Below are 24,430 nucleotides of genomic sequence, written 5' to 3' on the forward strand. Positions count from 1 at the left end.
GAGATCCTAGTTTAAAATATCAAAGAGCAGCTAAATTACTCACTTCAAGCATCAAAGATACAATCAACTTTCTCCGTTTTCACAGAAAATAGAGGCAAAGACTATGGGATTAAGTTTTACAAGTAATATCTAGTAGACTTTAGTCTATTTATATCTATCTATCTATAAATAATACCATGCCCATCCATGAAATGAGATGGTGCTACTGACCCACTGTCACATGAGCACTCACTACGGTGGAGGCTTTTCCAATTTTAGAATTGACTTAAATGGCTTTATCGTATCCTTTTGACACATTTTCCATACAATCACTTACACATTTGTTGAGTTTTCAGTATTCATGCACTAAAAACTCAATTTCAATTTGCAAATAATAGTAAATATTATAAAAAATAAGAGCATGTTAAAAGGCCAATACATGACACAATGAACTAGTTCAACTAATTCATCTGGACCTAGGTCTCTAATGAATAGATACCTGGGAAATAGAAGAATCTGAAGATGCTTTGGAATTACAAAATAAACAGTTCAAACTTGGAAAGGCTTGACAAAAGCCAAAAGAAATAGTTACTCATAAAAGAATTAGAATTCTAATTGAAAAAGCAGAAATCTGATGCAAATTTAAATATAAATAAATGCAAATAAAAGTGATATTGCCTTGGGGGAGGGGGCCAGTGGGGGGGGGTCTTCCATTTTTGTATATATCTAGGCCAAAAGTCAATACATAAATAAAACAATTAAACAAAGGAAGAAATTCAATAAGAGATCTTGCCTTTAGGAAAGTCCCCTCTATTTTTACATAAATATATACAGGATCAAGAAGATAAAATCTAACCAGGCTCAATTCTAGATCCCCAGGAATTTAAAACTCCCGCCCCCCCCCCCCCAATTTGACAGATGCAAGAACTGAGGCCAAGAGAGATCAAATGACTTAGTTACAGAATCCACACTGGAACCTAGGGCTCTTGATTTCTAGTCCCTGGATTTCTTCATTCTATTACACTGCCAGTGAGTTTATTCTCAAGGCTATGTAGAAACAGGGAAAATGTCCAGACATAATGTTAAGTAGAAAAAAGTAGGATACAAAATCAGAGGCAGTGCAGTGCTAGTCACACCTGAGTAATCTCAGATCTGCCCCTTACTAGTTCCATGACCTTAGGGTCAACCACTCTGAACCTCCAAAAGAATAATAGTAGTATTGATATTTATCTCATAGGATTGTTATGAGACTAACCAGGAGAAGGAATGTGAGAATAATGTCTGTCATATAGAAATGTTTGATGTTAACCACTGTTATTATCATAATTATACCATAAACTCAGCTGTGAACAGAACAAGGACTGGAAAATGATATGCAAAAATGAAAACAACTGCAAAGATGGGATTATAAATATGCATGTTTTTTATTTCTCTAATAATGCTATATCATTTTCCAATAAGAAAACGGTGTTTTGTTTTTTTTTTTTTCAGCCGTACCGCGCGGCTTGCAGGATCTTAGTTCCCCAACCAGGGATCAAACCCAGACCCCTGTAGTGGAAGCATGGAGCCCTAACCACTGGACGACCAGGGAATTCCCCAAGAAAAAAGCATTTTAAATAGAGACCTAAAACAAAAAAACAAACCCATACTGGGACTTGAGTCTTAGTCTGCTCTTTCCTCCAGAGGGACTGAAGGCTCCCAGTTTCTAAGACTGCTGTGGCAACTGTTGGTGGAAAAGGTCAGGCTTTGGACAACAGCCTGAATCCCCTGGAAAAGACAGGGAGAAATGTTCCAGAATCCAGAAGATTCTGTCTCAGATCAGACCCTGAGAGAACTTTGTAGCTACCGGTTGAATCAGATTCTTTCAGACGCATACATGCATTAATTCAGTCATTCAAACATTCTTTGAACCACTAGTGTATACAAGGAACTGTACTACGAGCTTTTAATGAATTAGACTGACCCACTGGATGAATTTAGAACAATCTCCATTATATAAGTGAAAAAAAAAAGCAAGCTTCAGAACACTGTGTATAGAATGCTACCATTTGTATTAAAAATAGATATATAAATATACATATTTAAAAACTTGTAAATGCATAGAATTGCTCAGGAAGGATACATAAGATATAGAAACAGTGATTAATTCTGGAGAGGGGGATGTGGAACTGAAGGCTGACCTCCATTGGGAAGCTTACTTTTCATTGTATTCTCTTTTTGCATTGTTTGGACGTCTTACCATGTATGTGTATTAATTTTTTCCAAAAATGAAAAAAAAAATTAAAAACAAGTAAAAGAAAGTGTGCCCAGAGCTGAATACACAGTGATGACCAGGGCAGGCAGAGGGGTTTTTCTGCAGTCTCGGGGAAGGCAAAGTGTGTTGAACTTGCTGAACCACAGCTGTTTTCAAAAGCCAGACTGTTTACATAAGTTAAGGGAAGAGCTCTTTCTACACCAATTAGCTTATAGTAATTCGGCATATCATTTTACAGAGATAAAGGAGTTGGAAAATAAATACTAGTCATTTGTCAAGCCTTAGAGTGTATTAAATTGTAGTTTCTACAAGGGTGGGGATCTTATCTGTTTAACTTGATCAGTAGAGCATTCACTCCAGCAGATAAGTGCTTGTTACAGCAAGCATTTTCTGATAACAAATGATAGCACAACTATTTTAAAACATCTTTAAAAAAAAAGATCAGAAGATATTGGACCCTGAGGGAACCATGTTCCCTGTGAGGGTTGGGCCACTTTTTCTGTAATAGCCTCACCAAAATAATGATCTTCAAATGGCAAGATAAATCCCAATGAGAATGAAAGGTCACAGAGACACTGCATGTGCTTTGGAACGCCACAAGCAAATGTGATGCACAGGGCCCTCCTTGGGGTGAAAAGGCACAGACTGACTCCAAAGAGAACCTGGTGCTCAGTGGGGCACCCCAACTGCAGGGGAGGTAGGAAAGCAGTTGTCTGGATGGCTGCAAACTGTTGATAAGCTGGCAGCCAGCCAAAGTAGCCGGGTCACTAAGGCAACACAGCAGCTGACATCATGGACTTTAGAACCAGATGGGCTTGACTTATAAGGTCACCCAGCAACTTATTTAACCTCTCTGAGCCTCGGTTTTCTTCTCTGTACAGTGGAGGCTAACTGTGAGATCACTGTGAGGACAAAGTGAGAATCACTGCGAAGTGTTTTTAGAAAGACGCTGGGCCCACAAGCAGGACTTAAAGTGCTGTTAATCATCACTCTTACTAAACAGTGGAGAGATGTCCCAGACCGATCATAACTGACCATCAGCATCAAGTCTGAATAGCCGGCAAGGTACACTCCACCCTGACACTGTTTCATAGTCAATGTGTTTCATAGTCAATAATCCCTGACATTGATAGTGTTTCATAAACTAGAAAATGCTTCCATATTTATCACCTCACAAAAGCCTGTGAATCGAGTTGGATGGGAAATACTAGGTCTATCTTGAAGGGGAGGGGCTGGTGAAGTTAAGAGGGTTTGTTAAGAGCTGGTTGAGGGCAGAACCCAGGCTGTGACCCAGGTTTCTTGGTGAGTGGCTCGACATTCTTTCCACTCCATACCATTCCCAGGAAGGAGATAGATCTGAGGTCAGGACAGGTCAAACCTGTGATTTCACCACCTCCTCTCCCCCAGCTCCAGCTATACTGTCTCTGAAAGTGGTTCGGCCATCCATTTCAAACGCTTCTATCAGCCTCCTCTATAATCTGTTCCTGTGAATGGCCCCGGGTGCAGGGTAGGCACCCTGCAACTGGAATTAGGAAGGGATGACAGCTGAGTTGGGGCCAGCTCTGGCTCTGCATGCAGCCGGAATCAGGCCCGGTTTGCCCTCGCTGCCTGCTTGGGAAGCAGGGACATGGTGGCCTTGCCAGGTATGGCAATCATTAAGAAGCACTGTTTCTCTGAAACTGAGACAAGCGCTAACCTTTCCCAATGCCATTAGCATTTCCACTAAAAATCTGGCATTTGATAGAGGAAGAAATTTTTTTTTCAATTGTGAAAAGGTCAGGCATATTTACCTGACTTAATAATTTATCATTGATATTCAATGTCTTCCTTGAAGGATCGCCTCTAAGAATGCAGTCAGCACCCACTTCCCTTTGCTGCACTAGATCCTGCTGGGCCCAGCCCCACATCCCACCCATGCAGGGCTGCAGCAGCTACTCGGAGCAGAGGTCAGAGGACACCTCCGCACAGCCGGCTCCTTGTGCTAGGTCAGGTCCTAACTCTGCCATCAGAGAAAAGACAGCCCAGCCTCCCATGTCTAATCCCAATTCTGCCACGCCCGAGTTCCCTGTGGCAGGGGTGATATCAAGGCCTCTTGAACAGTGCAAGAAAAGTACAGAATTCCTCCCTTCTATCTCTCTCCCTCCTCCCACCAGTAAAGGGTTCTCTTAGTTTGAAAAACCGTTTGTAGGAAAGATGGAGGTGCCCAGGAAAATTTCAATAAGCCCTAAAAACCAAGGCTGCTAGCTCAGGGGAGAACTTGGAGGTGACTCTTGACCAGCATAAGACCCTCCCCTCACCCCTTCAGAAGTACTGAGCTCCTGGTTTCCACACCACAGCTCCAAAATCTAGAGAGGACTGTCCTTGGGCAGCAGGAAACACTGTTCTCCCTCAGAGATGGGACAATGAGGGAAGTCTTAGGTGGAGTAGGGTAGGGCCAGGCTCACTGGAAGAGGAATACAAGAGCCTACCTGCATGGTAAGAAGATTTTTTTATTTGAAATATAGTCTGAGCAACACGGGTGCAGCCGAGATGAGGAGGGGCTGGCCTGCCTGGGGCAGCAGCCTCTCTAATGGCACAGGAGCAAGAGTACAAATATCCCAGTGTCTCTGTGCCCCAAACCCCGCTCGTCAGGAAAGGCAGAACAGCAGCAGAACAAGGACGCACAGCTCCTTCTGAAGGGGGTCTGCCTCTCGGTGCCTGCCTGACTTGGCTGCGTTTCCTGCTCTCCCGGGTTCCAGACAGAGGTGTGCTGCAGAAGTTTCTCCCCCCACACAGACAGGATGGGCCAGTGTGACAATTAATTCTCCAGGACTCTTTTTTGGGGAACGAATCAGAGAAGACAGAAAGGAACGGCATGGTGACCAAGGGCCCTCTGCAAGCCAGGCTGGGCGAGCTCTCTGAGAGGGACTGCACCAGCACCCTCATCCCCCTTCTCAGGCTCCAGTGGCAAGAAAGAGAGCTGCTGTCAGGAGCCCCTGGCTGAAGGCAGCGAGCGGGGAGCCTCCCAGAAGAGCACAGCTGCTGAGGGGTTTCTAGCTGAGGTGACAGCATCGGGGTTGGGCCACTTAAGCAGCCTGGGGCTGGAAGGACGCAGACAAAAGTTGGGGTACCAGGAAGCAGCACAAAGCCATAAATAACAGAAGCAAATTCAGAGCTGTGAGGGTCCTGGACGACCCTGCCATCTCCTGGGGCTGGGGGACACCCAGCCCCCAGCAGCTCAGGGCAGACACTGCTCCAGGGCCCAGCCAGCCACACTCACACCGGGGTGGAGCCTTCTCTTTCCCACTGTCCGCGTGGCAGGCGGAGGACACCACGGCACCACCCGACTGCGCACTGCAAAGCTTCCAGTCACACCTGTGGGGACGGTGTGTGGCTGTCCCGGTCCTGAGAGGCCTGTGGTTGACTCTGAGCATCTTGGGCACCATCCTCATCAGGGGCCAGGCCCAGTGACCTCCTGGCCTCTGAGTCACCCAACAGAGGCTCCTCGGCACACTCTTCCAGTCCGTTCTCCCTGGTCTCCACGGACACCTCCTCCCCAGAGCCCTCCTCTGGCTCTGCCGCCTCTGCCTCTTCCTCCTCCTGGTCTCTCACCTTGTGGACGATGAAGAGGTGGCGGCTGAGGGAGCTGGCAGAGGTGTAGCACAAGCCACAGAGGAGACACTGGGCTGTGGAGCTGTCCTTCTGGTGCTGAGGTATGTGGCTCTGAAACTCGAGCCCTGAGTCTGTGGCAAAGCTACATTTCGCACACTGGAAAAGGGACTTGTGCCTTTTGGTGGAAGAGACAGTCGCGCCATTGCTGGTGTCTGGAGCATCCCCTGCTCTGCTGACTGGTCTTTTCAGATGGTTCACCTGAAAGGGGAAACGATGTGAGCCCGAGACACGAGCCCCCCAAACAGGATAAACGCAGCCCAAGGACTCACAGAATCACCACCCAGGCCAGGCTCACCGCAGCCCTAAATTCTGGTTTAGGTTTGGTTTGTTTCTTATGTTTGTTTGTTTAATGTAACACATACATGTGGCACAACATTCCAAAGATGTGGGAAGGGTACAGAAAAGATTAAGTCCCTCCTACCCGGCTCCCCAGCCCTGCTCTCCAGAGAACACCGTATTACCTGGGTTCTGTGTGGCTCCTCCAAAAGATATTCTATCCGTACACAGAAGTAAAACTACTGCCTCTTATGAAATGATAGCATTACACGCACACTTCTCTTCACCCTGCTTTTTTTACTTAAAAACATATATTGACACATTTCCTTATGCCCAAGGCCAAAGATATCTGACAGATAAATCTTAGAAGCAGAACTGCTAGATCAGAGGATGTATGCGTTTGGCAGAGAAGGGAGGGTATGCATTTTAATCATAGACAGATGTTGCCAAAATGTCAACTGACACCCTTCCTGCTGTGTGTGAAAGGGCCTTTGCAGACCAGGGCCCTTCTCTGAATAGCCATTAAAGAAACTCCTCAAAATCCAGGCAGTTTCCCAGACATGCCTGCCCCTCTGAGGAGCAGCCCCTCGCCGTGGAGTGGGAAGGCCCTACTGTGAGGAGGCTGCTCCAGAAGTTGACCAGAAATGGACGAGGTCATGAAATAGGGATGAGGCCAGAGGACAAAGGTCCAGGAGAGCAGGAGTCTAGGTCTGGCTCCTCTGTAACTGGGGGTGGGGGTGGGGAGGTGACTCAGCCAAGCATGGCCACCCTCACCTAACGGTGAGTCCTGCCTACCCCTGCCTCCTAGGACTGCAGAGGGGCAGAAGTAGGAGGGTATGTGTGAAAGTACTCCGATGGCCACAGAATGCAGCATACACCCAAGGAAGGGGGTCGCAGTGACAGGGAAACATAAAGAAAAAACGGTCAACGGGCTGCCTCGTGAGTCTTTGTTCCTGTCCCTTCTTTGTGTGCAGTCCCCAGGCAGGTCACACAAGACTAGAGAGTGACTGGCATTGAGGGACGCTGTCACTGCTGGCTGCTCCATGGCCACAAGGACAAATGGGCTCCCTGTAGCCTTCCTAGTGCCCCTCCAGCTCCAGCCGCACTGGGCAAGCTGCTCCAGTCGGCAGGGGCCCCACACTCACCTGAGGGGAATGTCCGCCCGAAGGCCTGACTTTGGACGTCTGGCTCAAATCAGGGTTTCTGATACCATGCATAAGGCTGATGTGGCTCTCCAGGAGGGAGGGCCGAGGAAAGCTGGGGCTGTCCTCTGTGCAATACCTGCAAAAGTACAGCCGAAAGAGGTCATGTAAGATGACAGGCTCCGGGGCCCAGGGGGGCCAGGCAGGTCTGGCAGGCAGGCAGAGGCAAAACTGCTTCTGGCTCCAGCGGGGAGAGAGTTTGGAGCAGGCAGAGTGGCCCTCAGGCTGGCTGGGTGGTGCTGGGTACTCCCCAGAGAAATCTAGCCAGCAAGCCAGCCAAGGTGGCAGACAACAACAGCATATCAGAGTATCTGTACTGGCCCTGAGCTATGACTGCACTCTCCACTCTCTGGTATCAGGGTCCAGAGACCCAACTGCTGGGCTAGTGGTCAGCCTGAAAGAGTGGCCTGTCCTGTCCTAAAGCTCGGACAGATGGTGCTGCAGCCTCACAGCCAAACGGGGCACATGCTCACATTGCCACCACTCCTCTCAAACCTCAGGGCCCTCCACTGCTGACTGGCAGGCCAGCCTGGGGTTAGGGAGTTGGGAAGGGGGAGGGCTCCAGAGCCACCAGGCTCTAGCAGCTTATTTCCGGAATGCCCTCATTTCTGACCTAGCCACAGCATATTCCCGTTAGAAACCTGCTTATCTCTTGCCTTTGGGCCCTAATCTCACAGCAGAGAAAAGCCCCAGTGGTACTATGGACAGTCTTGATAAATTCAGGCCTCCTGGCTCCCGCCCCCAGGGACTCACCCACAAGTGTAGACTTTCTTTACTGTGTCGTGGTTGTTGCGGATGTGTTTGCGCAGGCTGTTGGGGGTATGGAAGGACTGTTCACACTGCCGACATGGGTACCGCTTCAACGTCTATGGGAGATGACAGGATGCAAAGCATCAGAACCGTAAGACAGTTCTGGGTGCGTCCTTCTTCTCAGATGATGAAGGCAGAAACGAGGATGCCCCAAGACCTCAAGATCTGTAGTACCCACCATGCCCAAAGCACCAGGAAGTCATCCATACAAGGGGGCTATGACCCCACAGGACAGAAGTCCAGAGAATCTGGGGCTGCACTGTGCCCGTGTGGCTACACTTACCCGACCATGGCTCTTTTTCATGTGGGACACATAGCTCTCCCGATCAGGAACCCACTCCTGGCACTCCTGGCAGGTCCAGCCAGTGTTCCTCAGCCGGGGCCTGGCCTCACCCCTGCGATGGGCTTCTGGCCTGCCCCAGCGGCTAGAGGGCAGGGAGCTGCCCCGAGCAGCCACATTAGTGGCTGGGGGTTCAGTGGGAACTCGAGAGCCAGGGCGGCTTGAAGATGTGTCTGCTGAAGACTGGAGGCTTGACAGCTCGTCCACGTTTCGGGGAACACCGTGGGTGCTCTGGGGATGGGGAGAGCGATTACTGACTGGGCAAGGGGAAAGATGCACAGAGTCAGACCCCCGGCCTGAGGCATGTGCCCTTCTCCCCAGCCTCCTTCCCCAAGGCGTCCCACCTTGACATGTTGCATCAACTCTGGCTTCTGCAGGAACAAGAGCGGGCACTCAGGGCACTTGAAGACGCCCACCTGCGCCTTACTGGCATTCTGGTAAAAATGCTGCTGAATGTGCCTCTTCTTGTTGAAGACCATTTCACAGGAGCACTTATAAATGAGCCTGACGAGACAAGCCCCAGCGTGTGAGGTACCCAAGGCTGCGCTGGCAGAACCACAAGGCCCCTCCACCCCATCTCTGATCTCTCTGAACCAGAGTCAGGTTTGGGGAAGCAATACTCTGAGCCAACGTTGATACTCAGCAGACTCAGGATGTCTTTAGAGGACTCCAGGCATCTCTGCCACTAGCCCAGGCTTCCCAGTCCATCCCAACACCTCCCCACAGAGCACCCAATCTATCAGCTCTGCTCCACAGGCCTGCTGGCCCTGGAGCTGCACTCACTGGGAGGGTCTGTGGGGCTGGGTGGGATGCTGGGTGGCGCTGTGGTCCGCGGTGCTACTGGCAGTCTTGAAGGCCATGGGGCAGAATGCACATTTGTGGAAAACCTGGCAGTGTCGCTCCTGGATGTGGCTTTTCAGCAAGGCCAAGGTCAAGTGGACTACCCCACAGTGGATGCACCTGGATAACAGATGTTGGGGGGTGCGGGGGGAGTAGGCATGTCAGACCGAGAAGTAGTGTTGGAAAAGGAGGAATGGAAGACAGGAACAGGGCCATCTCAGGGACCCTCCCTCTCCTCCTCCCTCATGCACTCAGTCTTCTATCCTCCACATGTACACCTCGAGAGCCTGCTTGCTGCCACCTGGCACAATGCAGTCATCCAGGGTGCCCCAAGCCCAACACCCAACCTGGCAGAAAAGGGGGAAGACAGCCTCCCCTCCCCTCACTGGCCAGAAAATATTCTTCTGCAAACCAAAAACTTGAACACAGCCAAGAGAATCTGGTGGGAGTGGAGAGGGTAGAGAATGGTTCAAAAATGACATCAACAGTATCCATTTAAGTGTGATAACAACTGAAGGAGTCCAAGAGGAATTTCAGAAGGAGACTGCAGAAAGCCTGTGTCTTCCGCAAGCTGGAGCCGAACAGGCAGGGATGTTCACTGAATAAAATGTACAACTACGGAATGCTACACTCCCCATAACAACCACATTAAAATAAACAGCCCTCAAAGCCCAAGAAGAAATGCTCTAGAGCAGCACTCTCTGATGGAACTTGCTGTGATGATGGACATGTTCTATATTGCACTGTCCATGTGACTATTTAAATTTAAATTAATAAAATAAAATGGCCAGTTGCACTGGCTACACTTCAAGTGCTCAGTAGTCACATGTGCCTGATACTATTTTGGGTTTTCTTTTTTTTTTATAAATGTATTTTTTGTTTGTTTATTTATTTTTGGCTGCGTTGGGTCTTCGTTGCTGTGCACGGGCTTTCTCTAGTTGCGGTGAGTGGGGGCTACTCTTCGTCACGGTGTGTGGGCATCTCATTGCAGTGGCTTCTCCTGTTGTAGAGCACGGGCTCTAGGCGCGCGGGCTCAGTAGTTGTGGCGCATGGGCTCAGTAGTTGTGGCACATGGGCTTAGCTGCTCTGTGGCATGTGGGATCTTCCCAGACCAAGGATCAAACCCGTGTCCCCTGAATTGGGGGGCGGATTCTTAACCACTGCACCACCAGGCAAGTCCCCCTGATACCATTTTGGACCGTGCAGCTCATAAGCGTTCTAGTGTCTCCTTGGTGGGACTATGGATAACATTTTTCTTTTTCCCTACCAACTCAAATTCTCTGAGTTTTGTTTAGGGCATATATTATTTTTGTAAAGTATCAACTGTCTTAAACCGTTTTTCTGAAATTGAGGTCTGTTGTACTCTTCTTTCAACTTCAGAATATCTCTCTATAAATACTGTGTTTCCTTCCTTCAGTATCAGAAAATGATGTGACCTTCCTCCAGGCTAACCTGCATCTCTTCAGGTTCCTAGACCCTCTCATGTGTTCAGTCTTTCTTCATGCCTATAAACACACACAGGTCTCCCCTACATGAGAAAACACCTTCCCTGCTCCCAGCTATTCCTCTTGAGATAACTATTATTTTCCGTTTGTTGCAATACTGCTTGCTCCTATAAACTTGACATCCCAGTAGGCTAAATAGAGGCTAGTAGAGAGGCTGTTGCTTTACTGAAAGGACATCCCTTCACTTAAGAATTCTTTGATTCCCAATATTAGCCTGCATTTCAATACATTAGCCCATTTTTGCAATGCACATAACTCATCACAGAATCCTGACTGGTCCTTTTTGTTTTTCTTCCTTTTGTGTGTGTTGGGGAGTGGGAGTGGGGGACAGAATCACCTTTTGCAAACTTAATTAGCAATGAGGAGAAGTGCACAGAACTCAAAGCCTGTTCACAACTGAGGTCTGTGAGCATTCGTTACTAAATGTGTACATGTGTTAGAGCAACTATACAAACTACTTACACTTAAATTATATTTTCTTTTCTCTCCTGCTAAACAAAATAGTGACCAACTCCTAGCACACAGAAGTACATCCATCCCACAAGTAATTATGAGGAGAAAAAAAATCCACATATTTCCAAATTCATCCAAAGTGGCAAATACACCTGACGTGTAAGGAATCTCTTAAGTGGTTTTATTTGTGCAGTTTGACCAAACTCCTACAGGAGCAATGTAAATGCGACTGAAAATCCATTCTATTTACCCAGCAGACATTCCTGGAAGAAACCTCATGGAAAGTAAGAATATAAAGGGGTAAAAGAACATGTGCCAAGTAGCCTCAGTGAAGGACTGAATCAAGCAGGGTTTACAAACTGATGAAAAAATCTGCAGAAGAGAAATCCAACCCTATGACACAGCTCTTTACCAACTGTTTAAGAGAAAAAGAGAAAACAGACAATTATAGAACCATATGCTGTCAAACATATACAGTTTCAGAAAAGATAAAGAGCAGTAAAATATTTAGCTTTGCCAATAACCACAAATAATAAGAAAATAACACATTATTAAACAGTCTAAACTTGCTCCCTTACGACACTGGTCACAAATTTTCAAGAAAGAGCAGAATAATTTATAGAATTCTAAAAATATAATATTGTAAAACTCTGTAGTAGAGCTCAGTGAAATGGAACATAGGTACCTTCTGAGAATTTCCTAAAAAATATTAATACCCAGGGCTTCCCTGGTGGCGCAGTGGTTGGGAGTCCGCCTGCCGATGCAGGGGATGCGGGTTCATGTCCCAGTCCGGGAGGATCCCACATGCCGCAGAGCGGCTGGGCCCGTGAGCCATGGCCACTGAGCCTGCGCGTCTGGAGCCTGTGCTCCGCGGCGGGAGAGGCCACAACAGTGAGAGGCCCGCGTACCAAAAAAAAAAAAAAAAAATTAATACCCAGAGAATGGGAGAAAATATTAGCAAATCATACATCTGACAAGGGACTTGTAACCAGAATATATAAAGAACTCTTACAACTCAACAACAGAAAGACAAATAACACAATTTTTAAATGGGCAAAGGATCTGAATAGATATTTCTCCAAAGAAAATATACAAATGGCCAATACATTTATGAAGATATGCTCAACATAATTATCCATCAGAGAAATACAAATCAAAATCATGAGATACAACTTTATACCCACAACAACGGCTATATGCAAATGTCAGACAATAACAAATATGTGAAGAAATCAAAACTCTCATACACTGCTGATAGGAATATAAATGTGGTATAGCCACTTTGGAAAACAATCTGGTAGTTCCTTATTTTACTGCTAAGTATATATCCAAAAGAACTGAAAACATGTGTTACATAATAACTTGTACATGAATGTTCATTAGCAGCATTATTCATAATAGCCAACAGGTAGAAACAAAAAAGGAATGAAATACTAATATATGTTACAACATGGATGAATCTTGAAAACATTAGGCTAAGACCACATATTATATGATTCCATTTATATGAAACGTCAGAAGGAGACACATCTATGAGACAGAAAGTAGTTGCTTAGGGTTGGGGGGATGGAAGTATTGCAAATATAGGGTTTCTTTTTGGGTGATGAAAATATTCTAAAATTGACTGTGGTGACTGATTGTACAACTCTGTGAATATAGTAAAAACCACCAAATAGGACACTTTAAATGGGTGAATAGGATGGTACGTGAATTACCTCTGAATAAAACTGTTACCAGAAAAACACATTAATAGTTGAAGATCTTAAGTATAATGAATACTGTATTAGTGTGTATATCTTCTGAGTTCAACCATAGATCATTGAAAATTTTAATGTCAATATCTTCAGTAATACCTCTAGCTGAATCATAATACTTTTTTGTCTGACATTTCTTACAAAGGCTTGATAAACTAAATTCCTTTTGAGACATTAGGTTTCTTTCTACTCTTACAGAAGAAAGTAAAATATTTAATTAAAAGACAAAAAATGCTATTAATCCATCTGTGTTATTGAAAATTTCTTGGATTCAAGATTCAAATACAAAAATTAAAGTGTTGATTGCATTGCTATTGGATTCGATTTGATCTTGAAACAAGCAGCATACACTTAAGTCAAAGTTAGAAAGGTATTTTCAAACTTTATGAATGCTGCAAAAAACACAGGTTCAGGTGTTTGGTTTTAAAATGTAGCCTGGGATGCTGCCCAGCAATGCTCTTCTGCAACACGGAGGCAAGGGCTTTGTATAACCCCATCTCTGGATTATTTTCTTCCCATACACTTTAGCTTCTCCATTCTCCATAACATGTAAAAGAAATCAGTCTACATTTGGAAATGCTTATACCAAGAGAGAAACCTGGAAGATCACTAACCACTCCCCATCCCTCACCCCAGTATACAAACTATCATCAAGCCCTAATGTTTCTACTTCCTAATCTCTCTCAAATTTACCTTCTCTCCATCCCCACAGCCATGCCTTAGCTGAATCCCTCGGTCTCTCATCTGGATTGCCACACGACCAGTCTCTAATCTCTCCCCTCTAATATACATGTCAGCTTTCCAGAATGATCTTTCTAAAACACAGATCCAGTTGGATCACTCCCCTGCTGCAAATCTTTCTGTAGCTCATCACTGTCCACTGGATAAAGTCCAAACGTCTGCCAAGGAATACAAGGTCTTGCATGGCCTGGCCTCTACCAACTCCCTAGTCTCATTTCTCACCCTTCCTCCGGTTCATCCTGACCTACATCTATTGAAATGCTCATCATTCCTGTAAGCCCTTTTATGTGTGCTGGTATCCCTTGCCTATGCTCTTGCCAGATATGCTCTCCGCCTTTCTTCTACCTAAAACCTCCTAGTATCTCCTCTGTGAAGCTTTCCTGACCATTCCTCAACTATGGGACTTACCACTTTGAATTGTAATTACTTGTGTGCATGTCTGTAACCTATCAGACTGAATGAAGCCCCTTGAGGGCAGGAGCTGGGTCTTAATCATCTTTGTATCTTGAGTGTCTGGCACAATGCTAAAGACAACAGTAAGTACTCAAGAAATGTTTATTAAATGAACTAAATCAATAAAAAAAATTTAATACCAAAGAGAAGAAAACCTTAATAAATTTGGGCAAAATTATGTTTCTGAAGTAAAAATAATCAAGTAAAGCATGAGAAGATGTAGAAACTCCCGAGCAACCAGTAAACCAGTAAAGGAGACCTGATTGCGTCAATGTAAAATGATGGATCAATGAGTTTTGGAGGGAGTGTTCTCCCTCATTTTGATCTTTTTCCTGAAAATGACTTCTTGCTTATATTTGTTCAACACAATGGAGAAGATTCAGTTTAATTAAAATAGAGTTTTCTCAGTTTTACCATGAAGCTGATGATTTTTTCCATGCTTAGGCTTTGCTTCTCACAAAGTGACAAAAACTAATCAACACAAAGATACGACAGTCCTTTGAGTTTGGCATCTTGCCATTTGTTAACAAAAATTGAGAACATTTGAAAGTACTGACAGTTGTAAATTTATTACTGAAATGGTACTTGAAAATTAATATGCCAAACATGATAACTTTGTGAACAAATTTATATACTTTTAAAAAACAAACTGACAAAGTGAATGCTTATATATATTCTAATCTTCCCCAAATCTTCCCATTTAAAGCTTTTTTTTTTTTAATTTATTTATTTTTTATCTTTTGGCTGTGCTGCGCATGGCACGTGGGGTCTTAGTTCTCCAACCAGGGATCGAACCCACATGCCCTACAGTGGAAACGCAGAGTCTTAACCACTGAACAGCCAGGGAAGTCCCAAAGCTTTTTTTTTTTTTTTTTTAAATGTTTAACTTTTTAACTCCTTATTCTTCTTCCCCTTGCTATTCTGGTTCCCTACAAGATTAAAAATGTCTGTCCACATACCAATCAACATTCTTCTCTTATTAGGCTGCAGCCCAGGCCTCTTAAGATCAAAACTCATTTTTTTTCCGCCATGCCTCGTGGCTTGCAGGATCTCAATTTCCCAACCAGGGATTGAACCCAGGCCACAGCACTGAAAGCACCAAATCCTAACCACTAGACCACCAGGGAACTCCCAAAGGTCAAGTCTTAAATGAGTTCTGGTCCAGAAAAATAACCAGCCACTGGGCAAGCCCAGGACAGTGAGTCAGGTAGCACCCACCTGTAGCCCACCTTGCGGGCATAGTGCAGGCAATTCTCCTTTACATGCGTCTGGAAGTAGGCAGAGCGACAGAGGGCTCCACACTCCGGACAACAGTAGGGGGACTTGTGAGCGTGGATCCGCTGGTGGGCACAGAAACTGCACTGGTTGGGCAGCAGCATCTGGCACACCTGGCAAGTCTAGGAAAGAACAGCAAGAAAGCAGTTCACGCAGGAGCCACAGGCCTGTAGCTCTCCAATCAGAGCTGTCTGGCTTTCCTAGGACATGGGTCAGAATGACCTCCTCCCCCAACCATTCTCTCTTCCAGCTCTCCTAGGACACTAGTGAAATCCACAGGCCTCATGAAGTGTTGACACTGACACCCAAGCTAGCTTTGCCTCTCACCTTATTAATCAAAAACAGACCTGACCGTATTTTCCCAAAGGTTAGTCCTACATGTAGGACTGTGAGTACTTCTCTCCTCTGGCGTAGCAGAGGACCACGTTTTCCTTTTCAGAGGCCCAAGGCACTTCTTGAATTCTAAGACCTCATTACACTGCCAGACTCACCAGGGCCTCTACCCTAGCTCAGCAGGTTCCTACTCAACAGCTTTAGTCAGCTGACTCAGGGACTTCCAAAGTAGACCTGAGCCTACCCTGGTTAATGCTCAGAAGCCCCAGTGCAGACTAACTGAGCTTCCATAACCTCAGCCCACTCTGAGGGGTGCCCTGAGCCACAACTGACCACATACACCCACAGGAAAGCATAGGATAGGTAGCAGCTCCTTTGTTCTCAGTCCCAGGAGAGAACCAGAGGCTAACAAGTCCTACAGGCAGACTCATTGAAGCTCTCTAATGGGGACAGCCCAGACAGCCCAGAGGGGGAAAGCAAGAGACTAATCTGGTGCCTGCATCTGAAGAGGCCCTTCTTAGGAAAAAAGGGACAACTGTACTACTCACTAAGGGGGCCATTGACCTGGGGTCAGAGGAGTGCTTAGAGGGATAAGTTGTTAGGGAGGTCAGGAAAAGATCTCTGCTTTAAGCAGCAATATCCAGAATATAGGGCCTCTATAGGACAAACAATCCAGCGTTTTCAACAAAAAAAATTTCAATGGAAAAAAAAGATTAAGGGAAGAGGAATTTACAGATTAAAAGAGACTTAAAAGACATTTTCAGTGTATACAACTGCAATGTATAGCCCTTATTTGGATCCTGATTCAAGCAAGCCAAGTGTAAAATGAAATGAGACAATCAGATATTTTAACCCTAACTTAATGATGACAATACTGAGACATCTGCCATTTGATATTAAGATTTGATAATAAGGAATTATTATTAATTTTAAGATGTGATGATATTATGTCTATGTTTTGGTATTTTTTGAGGATAAAACTTTATCTTTTAGATATATATACTGAAATAGATACTATAATGCTGGAATTTGTTTAAAAGCAATCCACTGGGGGAGAGGTGAGTAAGAACATAGATGAAACAAGATGGGCCACTGAGTTGGTAACTGTTAAAAGAAGGTTCATTATACCATTCTTTCCACTTTTATATATGTTTGGGACATTCCATAATAAAAGGTTTTGTTGTTGTTTTTTCACTATTGCTCTAGGTGCAAAACAGTAAACAAGTATGCTATTTTTTGTGTAAAAATGGAGGAAATAATCACTCTCACACATACACACACACATTTGTTCATATTTGCAAAAAAGGAGCAATGGAGCAGTAAACCAAAAGTCAATAAAAAATGGTTACCTATGGGGAAGGAGGGAACAGGGTGAAACGGACAGGAATGGAAGCAAGACTTTTCTGCATATACCTTGTTATGTAATTTTGGAATCACATAAATGTTTTACATAATTTCAAATACATATACAAAATTAAACTAAATAAACAAAAGCATTCCCTAAAAACTGAAAAACAGAAACAACCTAACTATGTATCAAGTAGGTGACATAACCATGTAGAGAAAAAAATTATCCCCAGTGACTTTTAAAACACAGTATTTTGACTTATACATTCTTAATATGATATATTCTAAGGACAAAAAGAACTGCAAATACACCCTCAACTTTATGCAGTTGTCCTAACATTAGAAACAATATTGATTTTGATATTTAAAAATTGGTGTGTATGGGTGTGTGTGTGTGTTTATGTGTGTAGTAAGAAAATCTTAGGAACCAAGATTTTCAGTATAAAATCAGTTACATAAAAAGGATAATCTTGGGCTTCCCTGGTGGCGCAGTGGTTGAGAGTCCGTCTGCCGATGCAGGGGACACGGGTTCGTGCCCCAGTCCAGGAAGATCCCACATGCCGTGGAGCGGCTGGGCCCGTGAGCCATGGCCACTGGGCCTGCGCGTCCGGAGCCTGTGCTCCGCAACGGGAGAGGCCACAACAGTGAAAGGCCCGCGTACCGCAAAAAAAAAAAAAAAAAAAAGGATAATCTTACATTTTAATACCTGCATAAACTCATGATCTTCCTTTCCTCTTTTTCAAAAAATACTTTTTAGCTCTGACTACTGAAAAGGCCTAGGAACAGATATATCCAGCAGAATAAGCATCTCTGGTGCCCAGAATGTGGCCTCTAAATATCATTTCTCACACACATGCACACAAAAAAACCCCGGCTTCTTGGAAAAACAACTGACTCTAGGTTTAGTACAAGAAATGTGCCCAGGACATCTTGTTGGGGCTCAAAGTAAGAAAGCTTCTCAAGGTTTAATGAGTTCATATCAAAAGGACATAGGAGCCAGCTTGAAGGGGCTCCCACTGATCAAAGATGGGACAATTGAGCATCAAAAAGAATGACTCACAGGACTTCTCTGGTCACACAGTGGTTAAGAATCTGCCTGCCTGCTGAGGAATGCCTTATCTCCTAACCAGTTTGGGACATTAGCCAAGTTAAAATCAATAAGTGCTATAAACCACTTTATGTTGTTCCTCTCAGACTTCACAACCAGGGTGATAGATGGTCTGTGTTTGGAATGTATACACAGCTTGTGTAGAAAGGTTTGAATCAGCTTACAGCTTAAACCAGCCCAAACAAGCCAAGTGGAGACTGAGTCCAGGTATGGACTCAGGAAGAGTGGACACCATCATGCTTTGAGGGTCACAGATCACTATCTACAACTTGGCTGTGAACTCGTGGCAAACATTCCTAGCAGCAAATGCAAAAACAATAAATGTTGTGTACAACAATGAAAAAAAAAGAAGAATCTGACTGCCAATGCAGGGGACACGGGTTTGATCCCTGGTCCAGGAAGTTCCCACATGCCACAGAGCAACTAAGACCGTGTGCCACAACTACTAAGCCTGCGCTCTAGAGCCCACAGGCCACAACTACTGAGCCCACACACTACAACTACTGAAACCTGTGCACCTAGAGCCCACGCGCCACAACAAGAGAAGCCACCATACTAAGAAGCATGGGCACCACAACGAAGAGTAGCCCCCACATGCCACAACTGGAGAAAGCCCGCACGCAGCAATGAATACACAATGCAGCCAAAAATAAATAAATTTATAAAAAAATAAAATAAATACTCAAGATATTTTTTAAAAAAAGAATGACTCACAAATCAAAAACATACAACAGATTCACAAAAAAACAAAAAGAAGAGGACACAAGCATAACACAAAAGAAAACCATCAAACCACAATAGGAAAAACAAAAAGAAAAAGAAAGGAACAAAGAAGAAATACAAAATCAACTGGAAAACAGGTTTAAAATGGAAATAAATACATATCTGTCAGTAATTACCTTAAATATCAATGAACTAAATGCTCCAATCAAAAGACACAAAGTGGCAGACTGTTGATTAAAAAACAAAACAAAACAAAAACAAGAGCCTATAATATGCTGCCTACAAGAGACCCACTTTAGGGTGAAGGACATACAAAGATTGAAAGTAAGGGGATGGAAAAAGATATTTCATTTAAAAGGAAATAATAAGAAAGCAGGGGTAGTAATATATCAGACAAAACAGACTTTAAAACAAAGGCCAAAATGAGAGATAAAGAAGGACACTATATAATGATAAAAGGATCAATACAAGAAGAGGATATTACACTTGTTAACATATATGCAGCCAATACAGGAGCACCCAAATGTATAAAACAAATACTAACAGACATAAAGAGAGAAACTGATGGGAATACAATAATAGTAGGAGACTTTAACATCCCACTCACATCAGTGGACAGATCTTCCAGACAAAAAAACAATAAAGCAACAGAGATCCTAAACGACATACAATAGAACAGGTAGACCAATTGATATTTTCAGAACATTACATTCAAAAAACACACAATACACATTCTTTTCAAGTGCCCATGGAACATTCTCTAGGACTGACCACATACTAGGATGCAAAACAAGCCTCAACAAATTTTAGAGGATAGAAATTATTTCAAGCGTCTTTTCTGACCATAAGGGCATGAAACAAGAAATCAACCACAGAAAGAGAAATGGAAAAAAAGATTACATGGAGACTAAACAACATGCTACTAAAAAACCAATGGGTCAATGATGAAATCAAAGAGAAAATTTTAAAATACCCTGAGACAGGGCTTCCTTGGTGGCGCAGTGGTTGAGAGTCCACCTGCCGATGCAGGGGACGCGGGTTCATGCCCCAGTCCAGGAGGATCCCACATGCCGCAGAGCAGCTAGGCCCGTGAGCCATGGCCGCTGAGCCTGCGCATCCGGAGCCTGTGCTCCGCAACGGGAGAGGCCACAACAGTGAGAGGCCCACGTACCACAAAAAAAAAAAAAAAAAAAAAAAAATACCCTGAGACAAATGACAATGAAAACACAACCATACAAAATCTATGGGATGCAGCAAAAGCAGTTCTTAGAGGGAAGTTCATAGTGATACAGGCCTTCCTCAAAAAGCAAGAATAAACTCAAATAAACAACCTAACCTACCACCTAAAAGAATTAAAAAAAGAAGAACAAGGGCTTCCCTGGTGGCACAGTGGTTGAGAGTCTGCCTGCCGATGCAGCGGACACAGGTTCGTGCCCTGGTCCAGGAAGATCCCACATGCTGCGGAGCAGCTGGGCCCATGAGCCATGGCCACTGAGCCTGCGCGTCCGGAGCCTGTGCTCTGCAACAGGAGAGGCCACAACAGTGAGAGGCCCGCGTACCGCAAAAAAAAAAAAAAAAAAAAGAACAAAAAAACCTGAAGTCAGCAGACAGAAGAAATAATAAAGTTCAGAGAGGAAATAAATAAAATAGAGATTTAAAAAATTATAGGAAAAACCCAATAAAACCGAGAGCTGTTTCTTTGAAAGGGTAAACAAAATTGACAAATTTCTGGCCCAGGTCGCCAAGAAGAAATGAGAGGGGACCCAAATAAACAAAGTAAAAAGTAAAAGAGGAGAAATAACAACTGATACTGCAGAAATACAAAAAACCATAAAAGAATACTATGAACAACTATACGCCAACAAACTGGACAACATAGAAGAAATGAACAAGTTTCTAAAAACATACAGCTCACCAAAACCGAATCAAGAAGAAATAGATAGGGACTCCCCCAGTGGTCCAGTGGTTAAGACTCCGTGCTTCCACTGCAGGGGGCATGGGTTTGATCCCTGGTTGGGGAACTAAGATCCCACAAGCCATGGGGCACAGCCAAAAACTAAAAATAAATAAAAATGTTTTCAAAAAAGGTAAAATTGGGCTTCCCTGGTGGCGCACAGGTTGGGAGTCCGCCTGCCGGTGCAGGGGACGCGGGTTCGTGCCCTGGTCTGGGAGGATCCCACATGCCGCGGAGCGGCTGGGCCCGTGGGCCATGGCCACTGGGCCTGCGCGTCCGGAGCCTGTGCTCCGCAGCGGGAGAGGCCACAGCGGTGAGAGGCCCGCGTACCACAAAAAAAAAGGAAAAGGTAAAATTATCATTATATGCAGATGACATGATAATATATAGAGAAAACCCTAAACACTCCACACAAAAACTACTAGAGCTGGGCTTCCCTGGTGGCGCAGTGGTTGAGAGTCCACCTGCTGATGCAGGGGACACGGGTTCGTGCCCCAGTCTGGGAATATCCCACATGCTGCAGAGCAGCTGGGCCCATGAGCCATGGCCGCTGGGCCTGTGTGTCTGGAGCCTGTGCTCCGCAACGGGAGAGGCCACAACAGTGAGAGGCCCGCGTACTGCAAAAAAACAAAAAACAAAAAACTACTAGAACTGATAAACAAATTCAGCACGGTAGCAGGATACAAGATTAACATATAGAAATCTATTCCACTTCTTTACACTAACAATGAAATATCAGAAAGGGAAAGTAAAAAAAAAAAAAAAAAAGCAAAACCCTTTCACAATCACATCAAAAAAAAAAAGATGCAGCAAAAGCAGTTCTAAGAGGGAAGTTTACAGCAATACAATCCTACCTTAAGAAACAAAACAAAACAAAACAAAACAAAGAAGAAACATCTGAAATAAACAACCTAACCTTACACCTAAAGCAATTAGAGAAAGAAGAACAAAAAAAAAAACCCCAAAGTTAGCAGAAGGAAAGAAATCACAAAGATCAGATCAGAAATAAATGAAAAAGAAATGAAGGAAACAACAGCAAAGATCAATAAAACTAAAAGCTGGTTCTTTGAGAAGATAAACAAAATTGATAAACCATCAGCCAGACTTACCAAGAAAAAAAGGGAGAAGACTCAAATCAATAGAATTAGAAATGAAAAAGGAGAAGTAACAACTGACACTGCAGAAATACAAAGGATCATGAGAGATTACTACAAGCAACTCTATGCCAATAAAATGGACAACCTGGAAGAAATGGACAAATTCTTAGAAATGCACAACCTTCGGAGACTGAACCAGGAAGAAATAGAAAATATGAACAGACCAATCACAAGCACTGAAATTGAAACCGTGATTAAAAATCTTCCAACAAATAAAAGCCCAGGACCAGATGGCTTCACAGGTGAATTCTATCAAACATTTAGAGAAGAGCTAACATTTATCCTTCTCAAACTCTTCCAAAATCACCATCACTCTGACACCAAATCCAGACAAAGATGTCACAAAGAAAGAAAACTACAGGCCAGTATCACTGATGAATATAGATGCAAAAATCCTCAACAAAATACTCGCAAACAGAATCCAACAGCACATTAAAAGGATCATACACTACGATCAAGTGGGGTTTATCCCAGGAATGCAAGGATTCTTCAATATACGCAAATCAATCAACGTGATACACCACATTAACAAATTGAAGGAGGAAACCGTATGATCATCTCAATAGATGCAGAGAAAGCTTTCGACAGAATTCAACATCCATTTATGATAAAAACCCTCCAGACAGCAGGCATAGTGGGAACTTTCCTCAACATAATAAAGGCCATATATAACAAACCCACAGCCAACATCGTCCTCAATGGTGAAAAACTGAAACCATTTCCACTAAGATCAGGAACGAGACAAGGTTGCCCACTCTCATCACTATTATTCAACATAGTTTTGGAAGTTTTAGCCACAGCAATCAGATAAAGAAAAGAAATAAAAGGAATGCAAATTGGAAAGAAGAAGTAAAGCTGTCACTGTTTGCAGATGACATGATACTATACATAGAGAATCCTAAAGATGCTACCAGAAAACTACTAGGCTAATCAATGAATTTGGTAAAGTAGCAGGATACAAAATTAATGCACAGAAATCTCTGGCATTCCTATACACTAATGAAAAAAAATCTGAAAATGAAATCAAGAAAACACTCCCATTTACCATTGCAACAAAAAGAATAAAATATCTAGGAATAAACCTACCTAAGGAGACAAAAGACCTGTATGCAGAAAATTATAAGACACTGATGAAAGAAATTAAAGATGATACAGATAGATGGAGAGATATACCATGTTCTTGGATTGCAAGAATCAACATTGTGAAAATGACTCTACTACCCAAAGCAATCTACAGATTCAATGCAATCCCTATCAAACTACCACTGGCATTTTTCACAGAACTAGAACAAACAGTTTCACAATTTGTATGGAAACACAAAAGACCCTGAATAGCCAAAGCAATCGAGAAAGAAAAACGGAGCTGGAGGAATCAGGCTCCCTGACTTCAGACTATACTACAAAGCAACAGTAATCAAGACAGTATGGGGCTTCCCTGGTGGTGCGGTGGTTGAGAGTCCACCTGCCGATGCAGGGGACACGGGTTCATGCCCCAGTCTGGGAAGATCCCACATGCCACGGAGCGGCTGGGCCCGTGAGCCATGGCCGCTGAGCTTGTGCGTCTGGAGCCTGTGCTCCACAACGGGAGAGGCCACAACAGTGAGAGGCCCGCGTACAGCAAAAAAAAAAAAAAAAAAAAGACAGTATGGTACTGGCACAAAAACAGAAATATAGATCAATGGAAGAGGATAGAAAGCCCAGAGATAAACCCACACACATATGGTCACCTTATCTCTGATAAAGGAGGCAAGAATATACAGTGGAGAAAAGACAGACTCTTCAATAAGTGGTGCTGGGAAAACTGGACAGCCACATGTAAAAGAATGAAATTAGAACACTCCCTAACACCATACACAAAAATAAACTCAAAATAGATTAAAGACCTAAATGTAAGGCCAGAAACTATCAAACTCTTAGAGGAAAACATAGGCAGAACACTCTGTGACATAAATCACAGAACGTTCCTTTTTGACCCACCTCCTAGAGAACTGGAAATAAAAACAAAAATAAACAAATGGGACCTAATGAAACTTAAAAGCTTTTGCACAGCAAAGGAAACCATAAACAAGACGAAAAGACAACCCTAAGAATGGGAGAAAATATTTGCAAATGAAGCAACTGACAAAGGATTAATCTCCAAAACATACAAGCAACTCATGCAGCTCAATATCAAAAAAACAAACAACCCAATCCAAAAATGGGCAGAGACCTAATTAGACATTTCTCCAAAGAAGATATACAGATTTCCAACAAACACATGAAAGAATGCTCAACA

At 43.9% G+C, this 24,430-nt stretch overlaps 1 protein-coding gene across 9 annotated transcripts in view; it reads right to left on the minus strand.

Annotated features, from left to right (window-relative positions):
• Positions 1-966: 966 nt before the first annotated feature.
• The window catches only part of ZNF592 (zinc finger protein 592), a 60,244-nt gene continuing 36,780 nt past the window's right edge, over positions 967-24,430 (minus strand). For 8 of the 9 annotated variants that reach the window (XM_079907253.1, XM_079907248.1, XM_079907246.1 and 5 more), the window contains 7 exons: positions 15,477-15,655; positions 9,296-9,472; positions 8,857-9,016; positions 8,456-8,743; positions 8,116-8,228; positions 7,306-7,441; positions 967-6,082 (listed from right to left, as the gene is read on the minus strand). In XM_079907253.1, the coding sequence (XP_079763379.1) occupies positions 5,582-6,082; positions 7,306-7,441; positions 8,116-8,228; positions 8,456-8,743; positions 8,857-9,016; positions 9,296-9,472; positions 15,477-15,655 (1,554 nt within the window). In that variant the 3' untranslated portion in view covers positions 967-5,581. The remainder of the gene's footprint in view (positions 6,083-7,305; positions 7,442-8,115; positions 8,229-8,455; positions 8,744-8,856; positions 9,017-9,295; positions 9,473-15,476; positions 15,656-24,430) is intronic. The other variant, XM_079907247.1, reaches the window with a different exon arrangement.

Source organism: Stenella coeruleoalba, assembly GCF_951394435.1.
Source record: "Stenella coeruleoalba genome assembly, chromosome: 2".
In the NCBI taxonomy this organism is placed as follows: domain Eukaryota; kingdom Metazoa; phylum Chordata; class Mammalia; order Artiodactyla; family Delphinidae; genus Stenella; species Stenella coeruleoalba.